The following is a 25414-nucleotide window of genomic DNA, read 5'->3' on the forward strand; positions in this document are numbered from 1 at the left end:
CACAATGTTTGATCCAAATAAAAAATACAAATAAAATCCACTTCCTGTTTTGTTATATAATTGCTCGAATGATCCATAGGGTAAATCTTCCCTTAATAAAATCAACAACAACATTCATTAGAAATGTATCCAAACTGCACAAACTTCCACGCACCAACCTTTTGCTGCAATTAAGTTTAGTTTGTTTCTTTTCAAAGATACTTTCCGGCAAGCTCCGTTTGACCATCCAGCAACACGTAACGACGCTCGTCGCGTGATTCCACGGTCAAAAGGAGTCAACCCGCCGAGAAGCCGAGAGCCCAAGAACACAAACTCGGAGTCCGTGGGCGATGTCATTACTACTTAGCTTACAAGATCTCCCTTCCTCTTTTGGCCAACGCCAACTTCTTTTCTTTAAGATCACCAAGATAAGCAATGGACTCTGTCACTTTCCTTAAAATTATGCTGATTATTTATGTCGTCCCCGTCGTCGTCCTCGTCGTCTTGAAAGTGATGTTCTCGGGTCTTAATGCACAGGCAACCCCCTCCCCCCTCCAGTCCTACGCAAACCCTTCCACAAACTTTTCTTCTTAAGGGAAGACACCAACCAGTGCCTTTCTTGTACGACACTAATTTAAGTGCATGTAAAACTTCAGCGTTCATTATTTTCACGCCGTTCGTGACATTTTTGCTTCCCCGCCCCATCCTTTCCCGAGATGGCGCCACTTGGGACCGGGTGATGAATGTCCTTCACTTGAACTGAGAAAGGGTGAGGCAGGGGGGTCAACTACAAATGTTGTGGGTGATTGACTCGACGACATCCGCAGAATGCTTGTTTGCGCGCTGCTGCCATCTGTTGCGAGTTCTGGAAAGATGGTTAAAAGCTACGGAACAAACGCCTTTCGATAGGCAACTAGATTACAGCGCATTTAATCTTAAGCCAGGAATTATGCAGCCCCGGGAAAAGGCCGGCATTAAAAAATGTGCTTCATTTCTTGAGAGAAAAGCCACTTCAGGTTGCAAAAAAAGATGATCCTTCAGCATTTCCCCAAGAACTGCGTTTCATCTTTCTTTAGAAAAATACACGATTCTTTTTCTCATTCAATTAATTTACCTTTCTGGCGCTAGATGGTGCGCTGTTTGCGCCCAGCAGGTTGCATACACCTTGGGCGTTACCGTTTGGGAGGAAAAAAAATCCTTACACGCTAAAATTATTCCACTGAACGTGCACGTTTCTTCGTGGTGTTGAAATATTTTAAAAGTCCTTCCTTTGCATACAGATGCAGTGTGTTTTAAGCGTTTGAAAGTGAAAAAAACGAGTTTGAACAAAAATGTCGTCTTTGGCTGACAGTTTATTCTTCTTCTCAAAAGGGGGAAGGGTGGTTTTCTCACGAGCTTGGAAAAGCGCTTTTTCTACTTTCATAATCTGGGCTGGATGAGAAAAAGGGGGAAAGAGTACTAAAGCTTACTTGCATTCTAAGGAAGGGAGCAAGCGCAATTGAATTAATTTGCCTGAATGTTTGCCTAGAAGCCGGCATTAAAAGTGTTTGAAATAGTTTATGTTTTATGGACGATGAATTCAGCAGCTTTTTTTTTGGTGATGTCAAATGAGATATGAGATAAGACAGCTGTCAACAAAAAAAGGCTATTTAATTTATCAAAAACCTGTACCTTGAGAACCAATTCATTCATAAAAATAAACTTGCAACTTGCAACTTGCATTGGTGTCTACCCGTAGCTGCTACTTCGTTATTGACCAGGACCCCCAAACATTGCTCCGTGGACCACAGATGAAAAGTAGGAACCAATCATCACCCCTTCGCAATTTTCAAAGGTCCCTATCGTGCTGATCAATACCGACGCCGGCCACGACCAGTGGTAAGACACGGGGAAGTGGATGGGAATGTTAGTCCGATACTTGAGTGATGGGACTGCCAAATCGACTGCGTCTCCGACAAAGTATCACATGAGTTTTGAGGGGTTAGTAAGATGGGTATGAGGTCAGGATTCACTGTGGTAGGTGATGCGACCATAAGCAATTGTTTATTGGTTGAAATTTTAAAAATCTTAGGCAGCCGGCTGCGGAAAGATACCTATCTAGGGATTTAAATATAGTATTAATTCGACCGCGACCGCGAAATTCTCCGTCGGCGTGCCTTCCGATCAACGATGATGTAGGAAGGGCTTCATTCATTAAAATTATTTTATATCATAAGCCTTAAAACATATCCGTCGACGTGCCTTCCGATCCTCGATGATATGGAAAGGACTTAATCCAGCAATACGACTTGCTTGTCTCAAATAACAAAAATCGGATCGTTTCTATCGAAAACTATATAAAGAGAACAAAAATAAAATTCATCGGTCAACGAACGCGCGAACAAAAAATAAATGAAAAAAGAAGAAGAAGAAACCCAATCACCCCATGCACTCGAACAGCGACACAAAAGAGACGGAAAATAACACGAAAAAACAGGACTGAGCGTCCACACAGGCACCGCACTACTCTGTTAAGTACTTTAACATTAATTATTGATTAATTCTACTAAATCTTATTTTGAATGGTGGAAAATGCAATTGCAGCGAGTGAAAGAACAAGCATTCCGGTTCAACGACCTATCAGATTCGAACGAGATACGCGTAGTTTTGTGAATCAATTGTAGATTTTTTTCCCTAAATGGCTGAAAATTTGAACTATTGTAACAACAACACAATCACACCATTCTTCATACATTAATGAATCATTTTGAAAACTATTTAATTATTTTTTGCTCAAGTGTTCCATTTGTCATTCATTTTGGCTAATAAAAAGCGCCTCAATTTTCGCACAAAATTGAATAAATATTGATAGAAAATTTGCGTTGAATAATTTTAGCATTGAAATTTAATTATATCATCTGCTTTTGATTAAAACATGATCATTTATTTTACAAGTGCACATTAAAGTAAAATGTTGTATGCAAGTTTTAAACCAACCTTGCCACAACGAAAAAACCATGATCCATTCAAGTGACAGTAAAGATTCAACCAACCACACTCTCTCATTCTCATTTTCGCACTCACACTACACGACTACCTACACATAAAAACCAACACCAATACACCATCACAAATTCAGAATGAGCTCACCGAGTTTCTCATGCGCCGTCCAAATCCATAGCCGTCGAGATGCTAGCAGGTTTCGTCGTTGGGGGGACGAGCTCCCACTCCCCAAGCAGCGGGACTGGGCCATTCGGCAGAAAATTATTCGGCAGAATGACATTCGGCGGAAAGCCGAACGGCAGAAAAACAATCGGCGGAATGGGTCATTCGGCAGAAAAGGTCATTCGGCAGAAAATACGTTTGGCAGAAAAGCTTGTTCGGCAGAAAATCAATTGGCAGAATGTCATTAGGCGGAATGGTACAAATGGCAGAATAACTCGTTAGGCCGAATAAGTCGTTTGGCAGAATGTCGTTGAGCGGAATAGTACAAATGGCAGAATAACTCATTGGGCCGAATAAGTCGTTCAGCAGAAAACCATTCAGCAGAAAGCTTTGTTTGGCAGGATCTCTTCTTAGTTGGCAATTCATTCATAAAAATAAACTCTTAAAAAACTGTTTATTTAATCTGAATTCACAACAAAAAAATTTTTTGTTGTGCAGTTAAACCATTTTTGAAAATAATCTTTTTTGGAAATGTTTCAGATGACAAAAATGGCATCTTTAAATGTACAACACAAGCTACGCAAAATTCATGTGGTAATGTTGCCAAAAAAAACGTTTGAAAATTAACGACAAATGATTTTACTCAAGGTTTTAAAATCAAATTTGCTATTAGAAAATACACTGAATAAAATTAAATATCTTTAACACTTTGCATGTTGAAGTAAATTAACGAATTTTTCAGCATGCATTTTAGTGCTGAAAGGTAGAAATTTTTTGCATTTGCTTTAAAAAGTGTTCCTATTCGAATCTGTTTTTTTTTTTTTTTTTTTTTTTTTGGTAGAGAAAAGTAGGCTGTTTCGTAGCTCAAGAATGACAGAAAAAGTGAAAAGTTTCACGACGGAATTGCAAAAAAAAAATATTTTCAAGATATTTTGATCACCCCTGACATTTGGAAATGTTTAAAATAAGGGTCTTAAAGTGTTTTCTAATTTCAGGATTGAACTGAAAAATTAAAAAAAAAAATTGGAGATATTTTGATGTTGAACACTTTTTTGGATTGCAAATTTGATTTTTTCCCTTTTTTCAAAAATTTACAGCACTGCCAAATGAATTTTGATAAACTTTCTAATGAATATCGTGAGTATTGAATATTACGCTGGAAGTCGTTTCATGTATAAAAATTCCGCTAAATTTCTCCATTTTCCACAAAATTTAAATTCAATTTGTTTTCCATCTATCAAAGCCACCGATCCATAAATTGCTCCTCGCTGAAATGCTTCGAGCGTCATCGATTTGGTCATATTCCATCAGTTTCTCCCCGAGGAACTGCTACTGCTGCTGCTGCTTCTTCTGGTACTAAAGGCACCATCCATATCTACTGCACTGCACTCAAATTATGATTCGTATGCAAATGGTGCATCCAACCGGCAACAGATGCAGCAGCAACAGCAACGGCAGTGCTGCCAGCATGAACCGTTGCCATTGTCCATCGATCGTAGCGCAAATAAATATTCAATGTTTCGGAATTGTCCAATATCAAATATTGAAGTGCTGCTGCTGGGTATTCTAGTTTGCTTCATAAGCCATATTGTGCTCGTTGAAGTGCATCGCGTGCTTGTTGAACTTCAAGCTGTTACTGTTTAGAATTTGAAATTAATTTTGGATAGTAAAAAAACTCTTGTTTCAAAACCTGACCGACTGTCTCAACTTAAGCAAACTTAGAAAAGACCTTCCCGGGAAATGCTTTAAATCCACCGCCCGAGGTACGGCAAGCAAAACGGTAATTTATTTTCTCATGCGGGCTCATTATGCAGCGCTCTTTTATGTGAGTTCGCTCGTAAATTTAGAAGAAAACAGGAGGCCTTTGCTTCGTCAGGGCCAGAAAAGACCCATCGTAGCTCCCGCCCCTCTGGTTTTGTGTTCCAGAAAGTGGTCCAACCTCGCTTATTTTTCTCTGAGAATGACGATCGCAAAGATTTTTTTGGATTGTCCCAATTTAAGTTAGACGATCCTTTTTCCAATTAAATAGACATTTTTTATCAGGCCATTAGAGTGGTCCTATACATGTTAGAGTAGTTTCAAAAATATATATTTTCAAAGAAAAACAATTGCCCTTTATAAAAACAACTTCTCGTAATTTCAACCTTCAATGGTGCTAATACACGGATAGAAATTCTGTAAGCAAATCCGGTAACTCTTTGTTGTCGAATTTGTGAACATTGAAATGTTTTCAAAATCAGCACCTTTCTTGTCGATTTCGATGTAAATGATTTCAAAATCAACAACATATTTCCCAAAATCAAACCAAATGTTAACGGTTTTGGAAACATTTCAAGGTTGACGAATTCGACAACACTGAGTTACCGGATTTGCTTGCAGGACTTCTATCCGCGTAGAGAGCAATTATTTACAAAAACGGCAACTTTTCCTTAAATTTTATTTTTTGCATGTTTGAGTTTACCTGTTTTCTTTTGTTTGGTGCCTTTCCTAAGTCCAAAGATAACATTTTTTATCATTGGTTCGACCATTCAGTTCTCTATACATATTTGACAGCTGTCCAAAAATCTGTATCGCGCGAAGAAGTGATAAAAAATATATAGAAAACCTTACTTAAGAGCGAGTCCACCGACAGGGCATACCTCTTTGTATGGAACGTCGTTTGGACCTCACCAATCTGCCTGAAATTTTCAGGGGTTGTTTGTACATATAAAACTAGCATCTGGCCAAAATATGAGCACTCTTGGTCAACGGGAAGTGGGGCAAATCGGGACATAAATTTGAAGGATCAAAAGCGTAAAAAAAACTTAAAAAGGCTATAACTTAGGAAAAATTCAATTTAATTTCAAAATTCAAAATGCATCTTAAAGGGCTTCAAAAATGCAACAAAATGCAGGGTAGAGCATCCCAATTGGTTAATTCTAAAGGGAGTTATTGGAATTTTAGTGAAAAAATAGCATAATTTTCAAACTGAAATAAAAAAGTGTTCCATCCAGATATCAACTCGGATCGACCTGCAGCTTGTAGGGGACATCTGGAACTACCATCTGAGACTGAGATCACTTTGGGTAAGGCAGTTTAACATATTGAATAGACACTTTTACTTTTAGTGAATTATTTGGTTGTAAATTTTTGCTCGGGGACCACATAGATCCCATTTTATGGTGATAATTTTATCATATTCGTGTTCCTGAGACAATTTCACAATAGAAACATACATAAAAATGTATATTATCATCCATTTTAACCCTTTAAAAAATGAAAGATTTCACATTACCGTGGTTCTAGACTTTTTCAAATGAAGATATCTCGAGTTTAAAGAAAACACCCCTGAGATTGTTTCAGCAATTGTTGTGCTGAATCTCCTCTTTCAAAAGCTACCAGGCGCTTAAAATTTGGCCTGCGCCGTTTCGGGATATTTGAGATTTAAATTTGCATCTTTTTTGCCTCAAAATGGCTGTAACTTTTGACCCTAAAGTCCAAATTGACTTGTCAAAAAATGAAAAGGTTGGATTTGTAGAGTTCTAAAAGAACTCACAACAACACTTTTCTCTAAACTTAACCCTAAATTGCCACGTTTTAAAAACTAATTTTGAAGGATTGCTCAGATGCTTTCTATAAATTTGATCGTAGAAGGCGTAGATAAAATTTTGGTGTCTTCAACAAAGTTGCTTAGATTAGCAAGCCCAACAACTTTCTAGAAGACAAAAAAATCCAAAAAATATTCCTGAAAAGTTAGATTTTCAAAATCACCCTAATCGTGAACCAGCCTAATTTTCAATCAAACCAAAAGTTGTCCCTTTTTATTTGCAACAACCCTTCTGCAAACACCAAACCTCCAAAACTTCACCATTTTTCGGAAAATCATTGGTAGCTTGAGGAGGACTTAGACTGATATACCTACTTGAATCCAAGAATCGGACAAAGAATACAAATTGAATACAAGTTGAATTTCAGAACTAAACAAGAGTGCATGAAAGATTGCATGCGCAGCTGAAATTGAATCTAAAATTACCTCGCTGAAAATAGCCTGGATGATTTATAGAATTTACTCTATAAAAGATAATAAGAATTGAAATGAGAACACACGAAGAATTCAAAACAACAATGCAAACGATCGTTACCACTCGCCTCACAGCTTAAATAGTACATAATAATACAGCTACAGCTATGTCAAAGTGCTGGCTGTAAAATAAATTTTGCATTATTTTATGCATTTTATTTAATTTTACGTCCTGAAATATGTAGCTCATCAGTATGGTAAACCTACTTGACCGAAATGTCAAGCTGATATAGGCGTTTATCCTTACGGTTTTACATCGGTCTGATGGCCGAGTCGGCTAAGGCACCAGTCCTTACTGTTGGTGCTGGGTTTGAATCCCGTCAGCTGCATTTTTTTTTGTGTTTGCATAAATTGTACATGCAGTGAGTATTATTAAGTGTTTATTTTAACGAAGGTGATGTGCATGCGATTTTTGCATGCGATTTTACCATCGGATTTTTTGCTTGCATTGCAAAATGTAATGCAAATGTAGCGAAATGAGAAACAACGGATCCTAATGTAAACAGATTAAAATTGTTTTGAAATCAAAAGTTTTCAAAAAATCATGTCAACCTAAGTAAAAAATCAACTTATTTTATAAGTTCTACCAACCTGATTTTTTTTAAATCAATCTGTTTATGACAAAAATTATATATCTACTCCAAAAATGGATCATATTAAAGTTTTCCATTACATTGCTCTAACGGTGACAATAGGGGAAGGTTGGGCAAGACGACCATATGGGGCAAGAGGAACAATCGCTCGTACGGCCGTAATTTTTACAATTTTGATTATTTCCAGTATGAGGAATTGTTGCTAGCAATGCAATTAGCTGATTCTACTACCACATAACCGTCAAAACGACGTAAACGCCACGGAGCATAAGATTTAATGAAGTTTTTTTTTCAAAAACTTTGTTTTCTTATAATATTTGGAAAGTACAAAATAAGGCATAGGATTCGTTTTATGGCAATTTTTTTCAAAATGCAATTTTTCCTAGATCAGTAGTGTCCCTACCAATGACTTGCACCTATTACAAAGTATGATTTAACTTTTGGTTATTGTTGTTGAGAGCTTTAAAAAAATCTTGTTCAGGTGGGGCATGTGTACCATATAGATTTTTAGTATGGAAAAAATACGAATTGCTGCAACAACATATTTTATTGGGAAAGAAATACTTAAAAGTACTTAAAAATTGATAAATAATTGTTAACAAAAAATTTCCAAACAAAATATAGTGATATCATGAAAATTTACTATTTATCATCTCAGTAATATTTTTTTTTGTAAAAACGATAAAATTTTTAGTAAAATATTATTTTTTAATCTAAAAACTAAAGAAACCTTTCAAATACATTGTAATCTGATGTATCTAAGTGATAACAGTTCAATTGTTAGCAAATTAGCATGTTATTTCATGCATTGTTCCTCTTGCCCCAACGGCTAGTTCTAGTTCGTCTTCCCCACTAGTTGAGTAGAACGCACGGAAAATCAAAAATTTTAAAATCAGTTTTTTACAGTCAAAAACTGCATTTTTTAAAAACCTGTTCTTTCAAAGTCTTAGTCAAGACCTGGAATAAGATGATTATAAAAAATCCGACAAATTTTTCACGTTTTTAATGGGTTATAACGAGCATTTCCTTAGCTTGTTACACTTGCCCCACTTTCCCCTATGCCATCTTCTTCATTGCCACCAGTGCGATTATAGCCATAAAAACCGTTGATGAGATCCGTCAACACTCAACCCTCACCCTTTACCCTTGGCTCCACGTGGTGATCCTTGTGGTTGACCTTTGGCGGGAAGAACAGCCACTGAGCCATGCTGAGAAAATGCACTTTGTCTATCGCTGCCGCTTCATCCTCCCCCTGACGATCGTAGATTTTCCACGAAAAAAGGCTTTTTTTATTCGATTACCCGCCAAGTTAATAACCCTTTGACCTTCCCCCCACCATCCTACGACTTTTGAACACGTGGGTGGATGGCAACACCGCAAAGGTCGTCGTAAGTCATTAAGACGCGGGGAACTTTATATTTTCCGCACACGTGCGATGATGATGATGGTGGTGCATTTTTATCATCTTTGTGGGACACCGAAGACCTGAAAACGTAACGCCCCACGATCGTAACTTGTCGTGATGAACGGGGTCGCAAATCTATAAAAGGTTGGAAAATTATGATATAAAATGAGGCTGAGGTCCCGGGTCCCAGGAAGGAGCAACAGTTTCACCCCGGGAGGAGGCCACGGTCGAGATATTTTAATCACAATAAATTTGGCTACACCTGACTGAACGCATCTCGAGGTTGGAGAAGGAACTGGGGCGAATCGAGCGGAGCCAAGGGAACTGTTGCTAGGAGAAGAAGGGTTGGGAAATGGAGTCCCTCTCTCTTATGATATGAGGAATTTTCCTCAAGAGAAAGAAGAAGGCTCATCTTTCTAGTGGTTGGCAATAAACTATTGGTTAGAAAGTTAATCAAACGACTTTCTGTTCTTATCGGCAAAGGTCATGTAAGCAAAAATTGTCTTTTTCATCGAGCAACTAATGTTGACTGAAAAATTAATCATTTTGTCACTACAATTGCAAGTTGTTCGTCTCACACAAAGCGTTTTAATTACCTCATCATCACTTTGCCATCTCCAACCCGTATCTCAAAGGGGATTACTCACAACCCTTTCTTGGCAGCTCTCAAAATCCCGATAATCAAACAGGACCCATCCCCTTCTCCGCATCGTCACTCTTTCACACTTGAGCAAACATTTTGGAACTAGAACTTTCCTTCAAATGCTCCTAATAACCATGGAGGATATGGTATCCCTACCGTTAACTTCCTAAGGGACCCTCCATTTTCGTGGAATGACTCCCCGCTTTCCTTTTGACATCTTTATGAATTTGGGGCGATAAATAATTAATAAGAATGATGGACTCATTTGTCCGAAAGGATTTTCCTCTGGATGAACAAACACTTTGGTCCTTTGAGGGATGACTTTCAAAGGGTTTGTTGGGTTATTTATGGTGATAGTTTTAGCTCGCTAACAAGTCAATCGAACGGTATCGGAGTCGTTCAAGAAGTTCGCCCTCTTGAAGATTGTGAAAATTTGCTGGTTCAGGGGGAATGCTCAGTTCCGAACAACATCTAAAACTTCCCGCAAATTGGTTTCACAACCTGTGATCGAACATGGCCGTTAAATTAGCATTCCTGATGGACGGGAAGGCACAAATTTAGCACATGTAAATTTCTGGCCTCGGAGTAAATCCGAGCCAAATCCAATCAGCCTGGCCTGGCCGGAAAGTTTGGTCACGATCAGAAAACCCACGCCAGAGGCCACATATTTGCCAAATCAAAACAGCAGCAGGTTCATTAAATTTTCATTCGGACCACGTTCCGGAAACCCCTGCTGGCTTTTCGACCAAGTCCCCGGGAATGACTTTTGGTGTTTCTCGCTCTCTAATTTCGAATGGCTTCGTCCGAAAAACCGAACTCGTGCCGAACAAGTCGGCAGCTAATCCTATGAAATTTTAATCAAACGGATTTTTTGTTCAGCCTCGATGCCGCCCGGAACCAATAATCCGATGGGGAAACCGTAGTTTTGCTGGTCACCAGGGCAGATGTCCTCAAAGTTCTAAAGAAAAAAAGAGGCCCGAAAAAAAAATGGGTGGAATAATCTCATTTTCACTATTTTACTGCGGACGCACACATAAGCAGCATCGTCCGGTTTTTTGCAATTTAAGGGAAAGTTTTTCATTTTGAACACGGCATTTTTTTTCAAGGGGAGGATGAAGCTAAGAAACCCCATAAAATGTAGTGTTCCGGAAGTCGTGTCGATATAGTGCGGTGCTCGGCGAAAGGATTAAATTCGTTTTTTTGTGGTGACCATAATGTTTGGCATTGTTAAAGAAACAGTGGAAAAGTTTGATGGCCTGAACCATAGTTTCATAGTCATACTTAACATTATTTTTACATGAAAATATATAATTTAATCCAGGGGATGAAAAAAACATGAGCAAAATGTGGCCCACCGCATATTATTATTTGGCCTGCGTATCTTTAATGAGAAGATTATCAACATTATCATTAATCTGTTGTTTTGTTCATCCCTACATGTCGACGCTGTCGTGCTATCTTGTCGCATTCACCATTTTTACGTTCCGAGAAAATGCGTTTTAATGTTTGACCTTGATTAACAAATACAACAGCACGCAATGTAAACAATAACAAACACATTTTGTTTGGCTGACCATTATGTGCATTGTCCCGATGTTTGGTTGAAGTTGGTTGCTGGAGTCCCGAGTTATAATTCCAAATGTTTACGTTAGTTTAACTTGTACATGCGTCAAACGCGTTCGGATTTGAAATCCCTTTGGCCAGATGTCACATTTACATCAATTTTCAGGGAGTGACAAGATAGCACGACAAGATTGAAACTACTTTTATATGTAAAGTGACTAAAATGCACGGAGTTTTTTGGTTTTTATTGAATATCTCAGGATTGAAATCGAATTTTGGGGATATGTGAAGGCCAAAAGGTAAGGCATTGTGAGCTGCACAAAAAAGCATTCTTAACTCAATTTGGCCCAAATGTACGTACGACAAGTAAGCACGACGGCGATGATGTGGAGGGTTTTTCTCACGTGTGTTAATCTCGTAAATATTTTTTATGTTTGTATCTCGTGGATACATCTTTTTATAATATTTGCAAAATTTCTCAAATTAACAAAAAAATTCTAAAAATTTCTACAAAACCTTCTTAAAAAGGATCAAAATTTTACCATCACACATCACGTGACGCCCGAGACGCCATTTGAGTTTGTTTTAACCGATTTTTAGTAATTGTCAAACTTTGAACGCATATACCGAGTAGTACGTACGCAAACCGCAACAAGCCTCTGAATGCCCGTCGAAAACTCATATTTTTAATCCTAATCCAAAATCCAAAAAATATTCCATAATTTCAACAAATACTCAAAAATTGAAAAAAAGTTACCCTCAAACCGTCATGAATCACATTCCAATTATTACAAATTTTCTACTTAAATTCATACAAATTCACACAAATACTCACAAATTTCTGCAAATTCCCAATACTTTGTACTGTATATTTACAATAAGGACGTCATCATTCAGCTCCAGTTTACTACTTTTTATATTTTTAAAAGTATCCCACAAAATCCAACAAATTCACACAAAAAAAAACACACACACACACACTTTCAAACTAATTAAAGCATGTTTCCACATATACTACAAAAATCTACCTATACTATAAAATTTTCCTCAAATTAACACGTTAACTCACTAATTCCGACAATTTCACAACAATTTTCTCAAATTTAAAAATAATCACAAATTCGAAGAAAACTATTTTTTATTACAAATTTAGGCAATTCATTTAAACAAAAACGAAAAAATTAAAAATTGTTATAAAATATACAAATTCGGAGCACAATTTAGTCGGTGCTCTTCACTCTTTCCAATCAAGATTTTTTTTTAAATAAATGAAAAATATCTATTCTAAAAAAACCAGGTTAAATTCAACAACAGAAAAATAATCGTATTAAGGGTGCACAGCAAAGAAGGAAGTTGTTGTCTTCTTATTCCAAAATTGTCAAACTTACGAACCCAATCCTGCAACAACGGGATTGTCAAATCAATTAAATATTGTTGTAAATTACTTTAAATAAAAAGAACTTCGATAGTACCCGAAATTTTCAAGATACTAAAATGTCTATAACAAAAAATCTGGGTGCAAAAGCCGTTAATATCAAAACAATGATGTTTTCTTCAAATGCTTAACAATATTGAAATTATTTTACTGTTAAAAAATTTAGGATTTTATGAAAAGCATTTTCCATCACAATGATAAAGTTTCAGAAAGTGTATGAATCATCAAATTTGTTTTACAAATTTGTCTACGGTCCCACAGGAAGGTGCTGTGTCCTATCCCTCGCCTAGGCCAGACCAAAATACATGATAAAGCTGTCAGACCAAAGAGCAAAAGTAAACAATCTTGGTCTTCGACGTAGGTGCACACAAATCAAGAAAAGAAAATTTGAAAAAAAAAAATATTTTTCCAATTCAATAACTGGGTTTGGACTGCAAAATTGAATGTACGTTAGAAAATGATTTAACAGTGCGGCGTCCTGTACACCGACAATTAAATAAGCGGTTAAAAGCCTTATTCGTCCATTTTAATTTTGGATCGCGTTTTCGGTTTACACCTGCAAAATCTTGAAATTATTTATACGGATACGGATGTGATTCCTCTCTTTCCATCATTCCCTTGCGGTCCCACAGCTAGGGGGAGTTAAAAACATTTAGAAAAGATTTTATGTAAACATCCTCAATGTCAAACATAATATGGAGCCTAACATTTCATAAGGGCACAAAACTTTTGAAAACAATGCACAGCTAAAAAAGTAGTAATCCAGCTGCATGTAAAAGGCCTGGGTGTAAAATAAATATTGCATTATTTTATGCAATTTTATATGATTTTACTCCCTGAAATATGTAGCCCATCAGTATGGGAAACCTACCTGACCGAAATGTCAAGCTCATATATGCGTTTATCCTTACAGCTTTTCATCGGTCTGCTGGCCGAGTGGGCTAAGGCGCTACGCTTTTATTTACAATATTTTTGTGTCCTTATGAAATGGAAAGCACAATATGAACTATGTTTCATAACTCATTTTCCCCTATTTTCCCATTCAAGTTCGCAAAAATCTGCTCAAATTTGAAAAAACCCCAAATTCTCATAACTTCATAAAAATTCCCTCACGAAAATAAATTTGTACATGCTCTCACTATTTCCAACCCTTTTTTTTAAAGCAACAAAATTTCACAAAAGCACACACAAAATTCCACAAATTCTCACAGAAACTTTCACGAGTACAAAAAAAATTAAAAAAAAAACCAATAAATCTCACAAGTTTCTCAATGAACTTGATATGAACACTCAAACGCTCGGGTAGTCATTTGACCCCTATTTTTTTCTTAAAAATTTCATAACTTTTGGTAGAATTGACCAATTTGGATGCTTCCGGTTGAAAAGATCCAGATTTGTCTATATTTTTAACTGTCAGGTGAGATATTCCGGATTCCGTTGGGGTACCTCGGCCCTCCTATTTGGGTTTTGGTCAATATAACAAAATTTATTCCACAAAACAAAGCCGCAAATGATGCAAAACTTCAAGACATCATGATAATACATCATCCTGCATAGATACATGACACCGGACAGGTTCCAACCGGAAACGGTTCACTGAACTGATTTCGATTGGTACCCAACTGGAACTGGCTCTGGTGCCCCGTAGGACTTAACCATGTCAATTATTTTTGCAAAGTGATGTATTCGAATGATGCCTTGAAGTTTTGCATCATTTGCGGCTTTGTTTTGTGGAATAAATTTTGTTATATTGACCAAAAACCCAAATAGGAGGGCCGAGGTATCCCAACGGAATCCGGAATATCTCCGGTAAAAGTGGACCATATTTGTTCCTCATCTGCCAGTTAAAAATATAGACAAATCTGGATGTTTTGCAACCAGAAGCATCCAAATTGGTCAATTATACCCAAAGTTATAAGATTTTTAAGAAAAAAATAAGGGTAAAATAATTACCCGAGCGTTTGAGTATCAATCAATATTTAATAGCGACGCAAATTTCAAGCCAGATTTTCAAAAATTTTAGGCAAAAAGTATCAAAAAATGCTTTGTAACTTCATTACAGTTTACAGTTTTACAGCTATCCAAAATCTTCAAAATACCAATGAATTTATAATTATTTTTCAACTTTCTCGTCTCTTTCTGATTCAAAAATTCTAAGTTTGTAAACAGATTAAAAAGTCTTTATTTGATTACAAAAACATAAATATGTATATGTATACTTTATGCCATTTTTAAGTTTAGTCTGATTTGTACTTTATGAAAAACACATAGAATCTGGTACTTTGTTCGGAAACTCATAAAAAACAACATCAAGTCTGTTTGTCCCATCGTTGAATTTCTACGCATAATTGTCCCACCAAGTATTTTCTTACACGGAATCATTATTTTTACTAAGCATTATGCCTTGTTTACCTGTTGTATAGCAAGAGGATCACAAATAAGGGTGATAAACTGCTAACTGGGGCGATTAGGGACACATAGGGCGAATAGGAACCCAAGGGACAATTATGCGTAGAAACACAGAAATCGGTCGAAAAATTTCAATCGCGTTTTTCTCAGTTGCACTTTTTTGAACATGGGACAACTATGCGTAGAACGGCAGTATAGGGATTATCCATAAACCAAGTGGACCACCATAGGGGGGGGGGGGGAGGTGGGGCTGGCGATTGTCCACGCTCCATACAATAAAGATTTTATTTGTATGGGAATTGTCCACGATGGAGGGAGGGAGGCTTTGAGATTTCCAAAAAAAGTGTCCACGTGGTTTGTGCATGGTCCCATACCCTGCAAATTTACAAGTTTTCAATGCTGGTTTTGCTTTGTTGCTTTAATTTTATGATACAATTAAAGCGTATTTTCTTTTCATGAATCAATTTTACATTGGAGTTCCTCAAAGTTTCTAGCTGAATTTTGTACACAAGAGTCGATAAATTTCATTACTTATAACACGCTGACCTTTAACAACTCACAAATAATTTGATCAAATGTGATCAATTAATATAGAAACACCCTGCATGATTAAATAAATATTTCGATGCAATGCGTTGATTGGAAAAGGTGTTAATAATAAATTATTGATTTTTATTTTGCTATTTGCTTGATTAGGTTTTTAATATTCGTAAAAATTACTTTTAATTGTTTTAAAGAAAAACTGAAGTAATTGTATATTATGATATAACTTGGATAGGTATAATTAAACTGTTTAAAAGGTTAATACATATTCTGTAGGAATTTCCTGCTCCCAATTGTCCCCAAGTGACTATAGAGCCACACACTGACCAGAGATATCGATTCGTGTGCGGTGGTGGCTCCTGGGCTCGACGTACCGTGACAAGTATTTATGATTGGCAATAAAAATAAATGGAATGACCACTCTTTTTGGGTGGGGAGGTTTCGGCCTCGGAAGCCCCGGACTTTCATTGTCCCATTCGAGGTGAATTTTGGACGTGGAGCGGGGCTAGAGGAGTCCGTGAAAGCTCCGTTGTCCACCTCGTTTTCTCTCATTCAGCAGCAAAGCTCTAGAGTCCTCAAAGTGTTATTAGTCAGTTAGTTGTGCACAGGTGAAAAAATCTTTTAATATTTTGTCAATGAGTTTTGGTCATACAAATATTGAAACATTTAATAAAAAAAAAACAAATCAATATTTCAACCAAAAATGTTTGACAAGATTTTTCCACTGTGTCGTAGACTGAGGGTGCCGAAATAAATAAACGTATTAATTTTCAAGCCTGACTAGGCTCGGACCACGGAACCGAACCAAAGGCTGCGAATGGCCACACCGAATCATCGCCGGGAAATGGCCAATTCTGGGAGGTGGTGGCGGTAAGCCGCAGAACATTTGCCCCGGGTGTTACTCGGAATGGCTTCCTTTGTCATCGGACAGGCCATCGAGAGAGAGAGAGTGTCCTTCTTTATTCTATTATCGGTGTCAGCGCGCGCGCTGGATTGCCTAATGTGTCACGAAATTGGCCACCGGCCCCGGGGGAAAAGCCACTCCGGCCGGAGGTCTTTCAAATTGGGTCTCATCTGGTGATTTACGAATCGGAGTCCGCACCAAGTGATGGCGTAAAATGGTGAAAGTTGGAATGAATTGGCCTATTGAGGAAATTGGCACATTGATGGCATAATTGTGGTCGTTTTCTGAAGTGCGTTATGAAGAAATCTTAATTGTTTGGAAACCGATTAAGGGAAAGTACTTATCTTTTCTCGCTGTAGATAAAGTTGTTCTCAGTAATGAAACGAGTTCTAAGGTGCTTATTATTCTTTTACTTATTCAAAATCATGAACTGTGGTTGATTAGAAAAACAATATCCTTAACAAAAACTTTGACTTGAACAGCAACGCCTCAAGCTCACCTTAAAGACAAACCAACTAAATCCCCCAATGTCTCTCTCTCTCTTCCACAGACCTCACCAGCTGCGGCATCCAGCAGAACCCGTCGATCGATGGCCATAAATCAGTGCCGCTGGAGCACCTGAGGGCGTACGTGGCCGCGGCCTCCACGTCGTCGGCCGGCGGTGGCTCGGCGGCCCAGCAGCTTCAGAACCAGCATCACCAGTCGGATGGTCCCGGCATGGTGCCCCAGTCGACGGGGGTCGGCATCGGTTCCGTGAGCAAGTGGGAGGAACCGTACTTTGACGAAACGACTCCCCGGAACGTGACGGCCCTCGTCGGCAAGTCGGCGTACCTCAGCTGCAGGGTCAAGAACCTGGGCAATAAAACGGTAAGTCCGGGCGATGGAAGTTGGGTGGGGGATTGATTGATACTGAGGAGAGAGTGGTGGACATTGTGAGCGTTTGTTTATTGGGTGGTGATGAAGTGACTACGAGATTTATTGGATTGCAGTGAGTTGGGAAAGATTGAGAGTTATTAAACGTTATGGTATCAAAGAACACTTAAGCCAATTTCTCAATTTTGAAAGTAACGTAAAAATCTCAGTTGTTATACAACAATTAAGTTTATAAATTCAATTTAGTAAAAACCTCGTTATCATTAAACATTTAAGATGTGACCTTCGATATCAAGCAATAATTAAAAAGCTTTTCGCAAACATTTTTTTTTTTTAAATCCATTGTGAACACTTTTGGCAAATGAGAAGGATTTTCCGGATCGACTGTTCAAAATAAAATAAGCAAAATTTGACACTTGCAGAAAAATCAGACATTATTATTTTTTATCTATAAAAGTTAAACACCAAAAAAGCCATCTTTTGAGTTTTGAATGGTGCACTTGTAAGGTTTGTCGCAAGTTTATATTTTTTTAAACATGTTCTACACAGAAAAAAAAAATCTGGTAAATTTACATCATTTATGATGTACCAAAAGTGCACGTCATTAATGATGCGAATTTACATTAACTTCATTGTAAATTTAAATGCCATCCGATGTAAACGGGCCAAGACAAAATATTTCCAAGTCATGTAAATTTCCGATGAAATATACGTAAATTTACCAATCCAAAAAAAATTTGCTCCGCTGAATCTTGAATCCGATGTAAATTTCAAAGTCCTTTGAAGATCGTAGTTCAGATTGATAAAAATTTAAACTCATTTTTGGTCAAACATCGATTGAATAAAAAAAAATCTTTCTGAACTGCGAAACATAAACAAAGTGATTCGAAACTACACCGGACTATAGATTCAACGGAGCAAAGTACAAAAAAATGTTTAGGAACAAAAGAAAATTCGGTGATTTTAACTATACGGAATGTACTCACCTGGCGGAAGGCAGTCAGCTGATGATCAACGGCGACCGCCCATGCTGCATCCAAGGTTGAGGTGCAGCTGCTTGTCCATGCCATCTCCCGCGACCTGATCCTCGATAAAGTTGGTCGACAACAACAAAAGTTTAGCTGGGCTGGATCGAGCATTTGGAATGCGCTGCAAGATAAGGGAAATCTGTTACAAAAATCGGTTTCACATAGAACATAAAAAAAGTTGTTTGATTTATCAAGTGTTGTACTACTTACGCGGCTACAAAGTGTCGTCCTTCATGGCCCTTTCGTTGCTTGACTAATTCATCATCCTGGCGGACGAGTCGTTTGCCGTGCTCGTGCTGCATCACGTGAGATTCGTACGTTTCTCTGTGCTAGAACACCGCTTCAGCAAAATTCCTTGGGGAAGTAAGTGTTGCTGAGGTGTGTGCAGGCTTGCTGCACGACGGCTCCGCAAATGTTGCATAGCTTCATGTGCTGGGCGCTCTCCTTGACGCCGGGTTTGTGCTCAAGAACGGTGTAGTTTTTGGTCCACTTCTGGGTCGTCTGGTAGTTTTGGCCATTTTAGCTTCTTCTTGTGGTAGCGCAGGTACAGCTTGGATGTGTAACTGTAAAAAAGAAGAAATGGGTTGGGATCTTTGTAGAAAGGAGGTTTCGCGAAATAACTTACGCTCGTACGCAGTACACACAGTTGTACTCGATGTTAAAGTGCATCGTCCGGATGTGGGTGTGGACCGTGTTTAGCGAGGAGAAGTTCTTGTGGCACAGGTGGCACTTGACTCACGAATTTTTTCGTGCATCAGGCGGACGTGCTTCTTGAGTTAGTGCTTCTCGGCAAAGAGTCGGCCGTCATCCTTCGCTCGTGATAGCGCACAAGGATCCGCGTCTGACAGATCTTGCCGCAGTACAAACAGGGCGACGAAAAAGGTCACCCGGTGGACACTAGTGATAACGATCGTTTGCATTGCTTTTCGGATTGGCCCCGTGAACGACCTCGGACGCTTCCGAAGTGTCCTAGTCGGACGTGCTTCCATTGACGGTTGTTGCTCCAAACAATCCACCAATCCAACTTACAGCTGCTGTATAACGTTGGTCCTCTTCCTCCTCCGCCTCCGTCATTCTGGGACGCGGAATAATTTACTCTTGGCCGTGCCCAGCCAGCAAGTATTCCGGCGGTGTACTGTAGCAGCTTTTGCCGTCTGGTTCTGCAGTGTGCTGACCAAAAAACGCGCCTCCAGGTGGTCGAAAAGCCGGATATTTTACTGGAATTTACTCGATTCACTTGAATAAAAACGGACTTTCTTCTCCGAGTTTGTATTGTTTTGCTTCAGCCTTTCAAGAAATTGAATGACAGAAGAAAAGATGCGCTTGAAGTCGAACCAATTTACACGTTGCAAAAAAAATAACCAAAAGTAGTGTAGACTTTTTAAAAGAGGTACTAGATTACACGCTTCTGAAATAAAATCGATTAAATTTGAAATGATATACAGTGTATTGCGCCTTGCAGCAATTTCTAGAGTTTTGTGTCAATCGTGCTAGGCCTAGATTTTTTCATCACACTGCCTTGCATGACTGAGAACTGTCAACCTTTGCGCATTTTGCACCTCAGTAGAGTGCTGCGGGATTATTTTCATCACAGTTGGCAAACTAAATTTCTATCACACCATCAAAACAAAACAAGTGCAATGCATCGACTTCTGACCCCAAAATAGTCACCAAGCTGTGGTGGCCGAGGCAGTTAAGTCATTGAGATGGTCTGTTAAAGGTTCCTGGCTCGATTCTAGAAGTTGGAACTTTTGAGATTACTTTTTATTTTTATTTATTTTTTTTTTTCTAGAAAGGCTCAATTGATGCCATATTCAACCTTTGGCCTGAACGTTCAATTACCGGAAGTTATTAAAATTTGAATTCTGATCGTTTCGTAAATTGTCTAAATGAATTTAATTACCTAGACAGTTTTAAATGTTTCATAAAGATCATATAATGTACTGAAGAAGAACCGTTTATATTTTAATGTCCAATTTTGTGCCAATCTATGGAATACTTTCAGTAGACTTAATGATTTTGCCAACAGGAATTTATTCATTCTCCTTTTATTTTTTCCGATTTAAATACATATTTTCCTGTAACCGTTGGTCATAATCCATGACGAACTACATTTAACTCTTCACATCAGTAGTGAGGGGACTTCTCCAACCTGGTATCATAATGGATAAGACGTGATCCTCGGTGTGTTGATCATCAATAACCGCACAAAAGATGGAGATTTCGCGAGCGCGCGTCCGTTTCGGTTTTATCGGCCTGGACAGTGTAAGTCCTGTATGGCATTTGCCTACATCCAACCGTTATAAGAGCACCTCATCGCGCCGTCAACGCCAAGGACGAATACCCAGAAGCCACTCGCCTCCAACGCCAAGGAGGGCACGCCCGCCCTCTCAGCACGCTCGGATCAGACGCTGGGGCTGCCGATTCAACAAGGAAGGAAGATTTCTGCGTGAAACGAATTCAACAGCTGGTCGTTCATCCACATCCGGCACGGAAGTCTAAGCCGAAGACAGCCTCAAGGCCGCAGTTTAGAAGCTACATCCGGCAACAAAGACTGGACATCGCAGCTGGGAAAACCCGCCATCGCCAAAGCTAAAAAGCCAAGAAAGTGAAGTTTTTTGAGTGTTCAACTATTCCACACACTTAAGTCCCACAAAACTGTCTTGCACTTCCAATGAATCTGTTCCGTTCCTCTTCAGATTGGGTCCTGAAACACAATGGATGAGTAGAATTTTCGTAACATGGCCCGACATTCCAAAAATAGAAATCAAAACATAAACAGTTTACATACCTTGACAACCCTTGGAAACGACACAACTGTGATGAAAAATCACTGTGATAAAAAGTTACTGTGATGAAAATAACTGCGCAAGACTCTAGTAAAGTGCAAAATGCGCAATAAACTAACAGGATATCGTTTCAATAAAATTACAATTACAATTACAAATTAAACCAAGAGTCCAATCTTTAATTACTTCCTATCAACAAAGAGCAACATATCAATAATTTTTGACAAATCAATCTTTCGGTGTGATTTTATTTTATTTCATTGATCAATTTCTAAATATCTAGTAGAAATCTAGAGTTTTTTTTGAATAGGTTCTATCGAGGGTTCTATAAACATATGAAAGACAATAGTTTATAGGTCCTTTTTAAATAAAACTCTAGAAATATAAATTACTTGTATGTTAGGAAGAAAAGTTTTGATTGTTTGCTACTTGATACTTAGTGTACGATTTGTTCGGTGTGGTCGCGTCCATTTGTATACGGACCAATGAATCAAACTTAAACTTTCAACAGATCCCGCTCACCCAACTGATATAAGTATGTATAAACTTGGTTTAGATTTAATAAATAGATGCGTTAAGATTGAAAATTAATGCTCGCGACTGTAGTTTACCTAATTTTAAAATTAAATTAAACAAAACTGTTTTTTTAACTATTCGGAAGTTACGAAATATTTTAGCAGAGCTGGTTCTGCCAGAATCCTGCTAGAACGGTGGAACATTTCTGCTAGAATGCTGTAAGAATATCTAGCTCTGTATGAACTCTGTTAGAATCCTGCTAGGGCATCGTGACTGGGTGGACATGTTACATCAAAAGAGCTTTTATACTCACTTTTGGATAAAACTAAGGCCAAACCAAATTTAGGTGGTTGGAGATGCAATTAACCAAAATTTAAGTAAGTCAAGGTGATCGTGTATTAAATCTGACACCTTCAATGATCTGTCATTTTTTCAGATACAAAGAAGTTTAGGCTCATTGTAGTTAAGATTATATAATTTTATTATTTAGTTATAAAAATCTATTTCGTGAGTATATTCACAAAAACGATCATTGTTTTCTACGTATGACCATAATATGACGAAATCCTACCTGAAGGCACGAGTGAATATTCTGATCCGGGAGCGAAAAAGGGTACATAATCTACATTGGAACCGGAAGTTGATGAGCCTACGGAATCTCCTGACACCACGGACAATGCAGCTGCCGCAGCCGCTTTTTCTGTTCCTAGGCAGAACCCTGCCAACGATGACACGGACAAGAAGGAAGTCGTCGAGACTATCCGTTATGGCCGTTCAACCCGGAGTCGGAGGGCGATTTGCCAGCTAAAGGTGAGAGCTTCTTGCACTGCTGGGCCTGTTGATGACGTCAAAAGGCTACGGAAGAAGCTGCCTGTACTTCAACAGAAGGTTCTTGCGGCCAAAACTATCCAAAAAACATTAGAATTTGTAAGTAATAATCTGTTATTTATGAAATTATGCTTATCCATTTAATTCGTTGCAATTAAACCAGAAGGTTGTTCCCCATTCCTTTCAATCCAAGACGTAAACAAAGATCCCGAAAGTTGGATTGCTTCGGTGGAAAGCATTCCCGGTATAAATCTTCCGATTTGGACGCGATCAATCCAGTGCGATGTAAAACCTTGCGGATTGTTTGCTGCTAATGCCAAAGTCCATTATAATATTTTGTTTTTAGCAGAAACGGTAAAATGAATTCTTACTTTCACGATGATGAGCCTTGTTTTGATTTTGATGCAGACAACGGGTGACTCGACACCTGTAACTGAATGTTGTTGTTTTGCACCTTTGAGCACAAAACAATCACTAGCATCTTTAATATTGTCAGCCAAACTAAGCACATTAACTACAAAACACTCACGCACCATTCCCTCGATAATGCTGAACTGTCATTAACAACAACAACCAATGTTTCAATTGGATTTTAAGTGCCTTCAACATTTACGATGAGCTAATTTTACATTAAATTATTATTTACATGCTTTTTGGATTTTCAAATTTATCATTTGCCGGAAATAAAAATGCAATTTGCATGAGATTTATAAGATACGTTCAATCTCATTTTACATGAAGGCTCTTTACGTGCAATACAACGATTTACAATGAATTTCAATTTTACATTGAGCATGTTTACATTCAAAACATGGTTTCAGTGTCGGGTAAATTTACATTTTTTTTTCTGTGTAGGGTAACCCATACAATGTCCAAGGATTTTTTTAAAGAAAATTTATTTCAATAGTGTTTAAAAAAAGATTTGAATTGATTAAATTTCCAGCAAAATATGTATAAACTTAAGGAAAAATTGTTATAAAACCATTATTTTCTCTAAAATTCATTAAAACTACACACGTCATGGCGAAAGGTGACTATTTGCTAACAAATGTACCTTAAATTTTTATTCGAGACAAGAGGGGCCTATTTCAAATATAGCCTGTTGGACCCAGAAGTTTTAATTTTTTCCAATTTTAACTTTTTTTTATATATTTTGATGGGTGGCGCACGATTATTCACAAAGCTTCTCTACGAAATCGGTCTTTTATCTCAAATTTTAATTTTTGTATTTTTTAATCCGACTGAAACTTTTTTGGTGCCTTCGGTATGCCCAAAGAAGCCATTTTGCATCATTAGTTTGTCCATATAATTTTCCATACAAATTTGGCAGCTGGCCATACAAAAATGGTGTATGAAAATTCAAAAATCTGTATCTTTCGATGGAATTTTTTGGTAAAAAAATGTTGGTGATTTTTTATTTAACTCTTTGTCACTAAAACTTGATTTGCAAAAAAACACTATTTTTAATTTTTTTTATTTTTTGATGTGTTTTAGAGGACATCAAATGCCAACTTTTCAGAAATTTCCAGGTTGTGCAAAAAATCTTTGAGCGAGTTATGAATTTTTGAATCAATAGGGGAAGGTGGGGCAAGACAACCATATGGGGCAAGAGGAACAGTCGCTCGTACGGCAGTAATTTTTACAATTTTGATTATTTCCAGAATGAGAAATTGTTGCCAGCAATGCAATTATCTGATTCTACTACCACATAACCGACGTAACGACGTAAACGCCACGGGGCATAAGATTTAATGAAGTTTTTGTCAAAACCTTAGTTTTCTAATAATTTTTGGAAAGTACAAAAAAGGCTTAGGGTTCGTTTTACGGCTAATTGCTATTTTTCCTAGATCAGTAGTGTCCCTACCAATGACTTGCATCAATTATAAAGTATGATTTAACTTTTGGTTATTTTTGTTGAGAGCTTTTAAAAAATCATGTTCAGGTGGGTCAAGTGTACCATATGAATTTTTAGTATGGAAAAAAATTACGAATTGCTGCAACAATATATTTTATTGTAAAATAAATACATAAAAGTACTTAAAAACAGATAAATAATTGTAAAAAAAAATCCAGACAAAATGAAGTGATATCATGAAAATTTACTATTTATCATCCAATTAATTTTTTTTTTAGTAAAAACGATCAAATTTCTAGTAAAATATTATTTTTTAATCTTAAAATGAAAGAAACGTTTCAAATACATTCTAATATGATATATGTTATCACATAGATATATCAGATTAGAATGATTAGCAAATTAACATGTTGTTTCATGCATTGTTCCTAGAGCGTCCAATTTCCCGTCCCGGGAAAAAAATTCCCGGGAATTCCCGGGATTTCCCGAAAAAAAATATTTCCCGTTTCCCGGGAAATTTGTCAATTTCCCGGGAATTCCCGTAATTCAAGCGGAAATATACATTTTCTTAAATTTTTGGAACTATTTTTTTGAAAATGCTCTGAAAAAATAATAAATGAACAAACTCAACATGATTTTGTTCAATTAAATGTATTGTTTGGTTTATATATAATTAATTAAGATTATCAGAAATTATGATATCAGAATTATTTCTGATGATACAGTCCAGACTCGATTATCCGAAGCCACGATTATCCGAAGTTCGATTATCCGAAGGTTTGTTTGGGACTGGGAATTTTTTCATGTTTTTTTTTTTCATTTTCTTATTTTTGACATTAAATTTCGA

General features: G+C 37.5%; 1 protein-coding gene and 1 long non-coding RNA gene across 4 annotated transcripts in view; both read left to right on the forward strand.

Moving 5' to 3' along the window:
* Window positions 1-25414, forward strand: part of LOC6054058 (kin of IRRE-like protein 1) — an 807298-nt gene that overhangs the window by 710681 nt on the left and 71203 nt on the right. For all 3 annotated transcript variants that reach the window (XM_038257417.1, XM_038257418.1, XM_038257419.1), the window contains one exon: window positions 17229-17545. In XM_038257417.1, coding sequence (XP_038113345.1) covers window positions 17229-17545 — 317 coding nt within the window. The remainder of the gene's footprint in view (window positions 1-17228; window positions 17546-25414) is intronic.
* On the forward strand, window positions 22308-23094 carry LOC119767830. Its single transcript, XR_005277738.1, has 2 exons — window positions 22308-22391; window positions 22462-23094. It is a non-coding gene; the product is annotated as an uncharacterized LOC119767830 (long non-coding RNA).

Source organism: Culex quinquefasciatus, chromosome 2 (assembly GCF_015732765.1).
Source record: "Culex quinquefasciatus strain JHB chromosome 2, VPISU_Cqui_1.0_pri_paternal, whole genome shotgun sequence".
Taxonomy (NCBI): domain Eukaryota; kingdom Metazoa; phylum Arthropoda; class Insecta; order Diptera; family Culicidae; genus Culex; species Culex quinquefasciatus.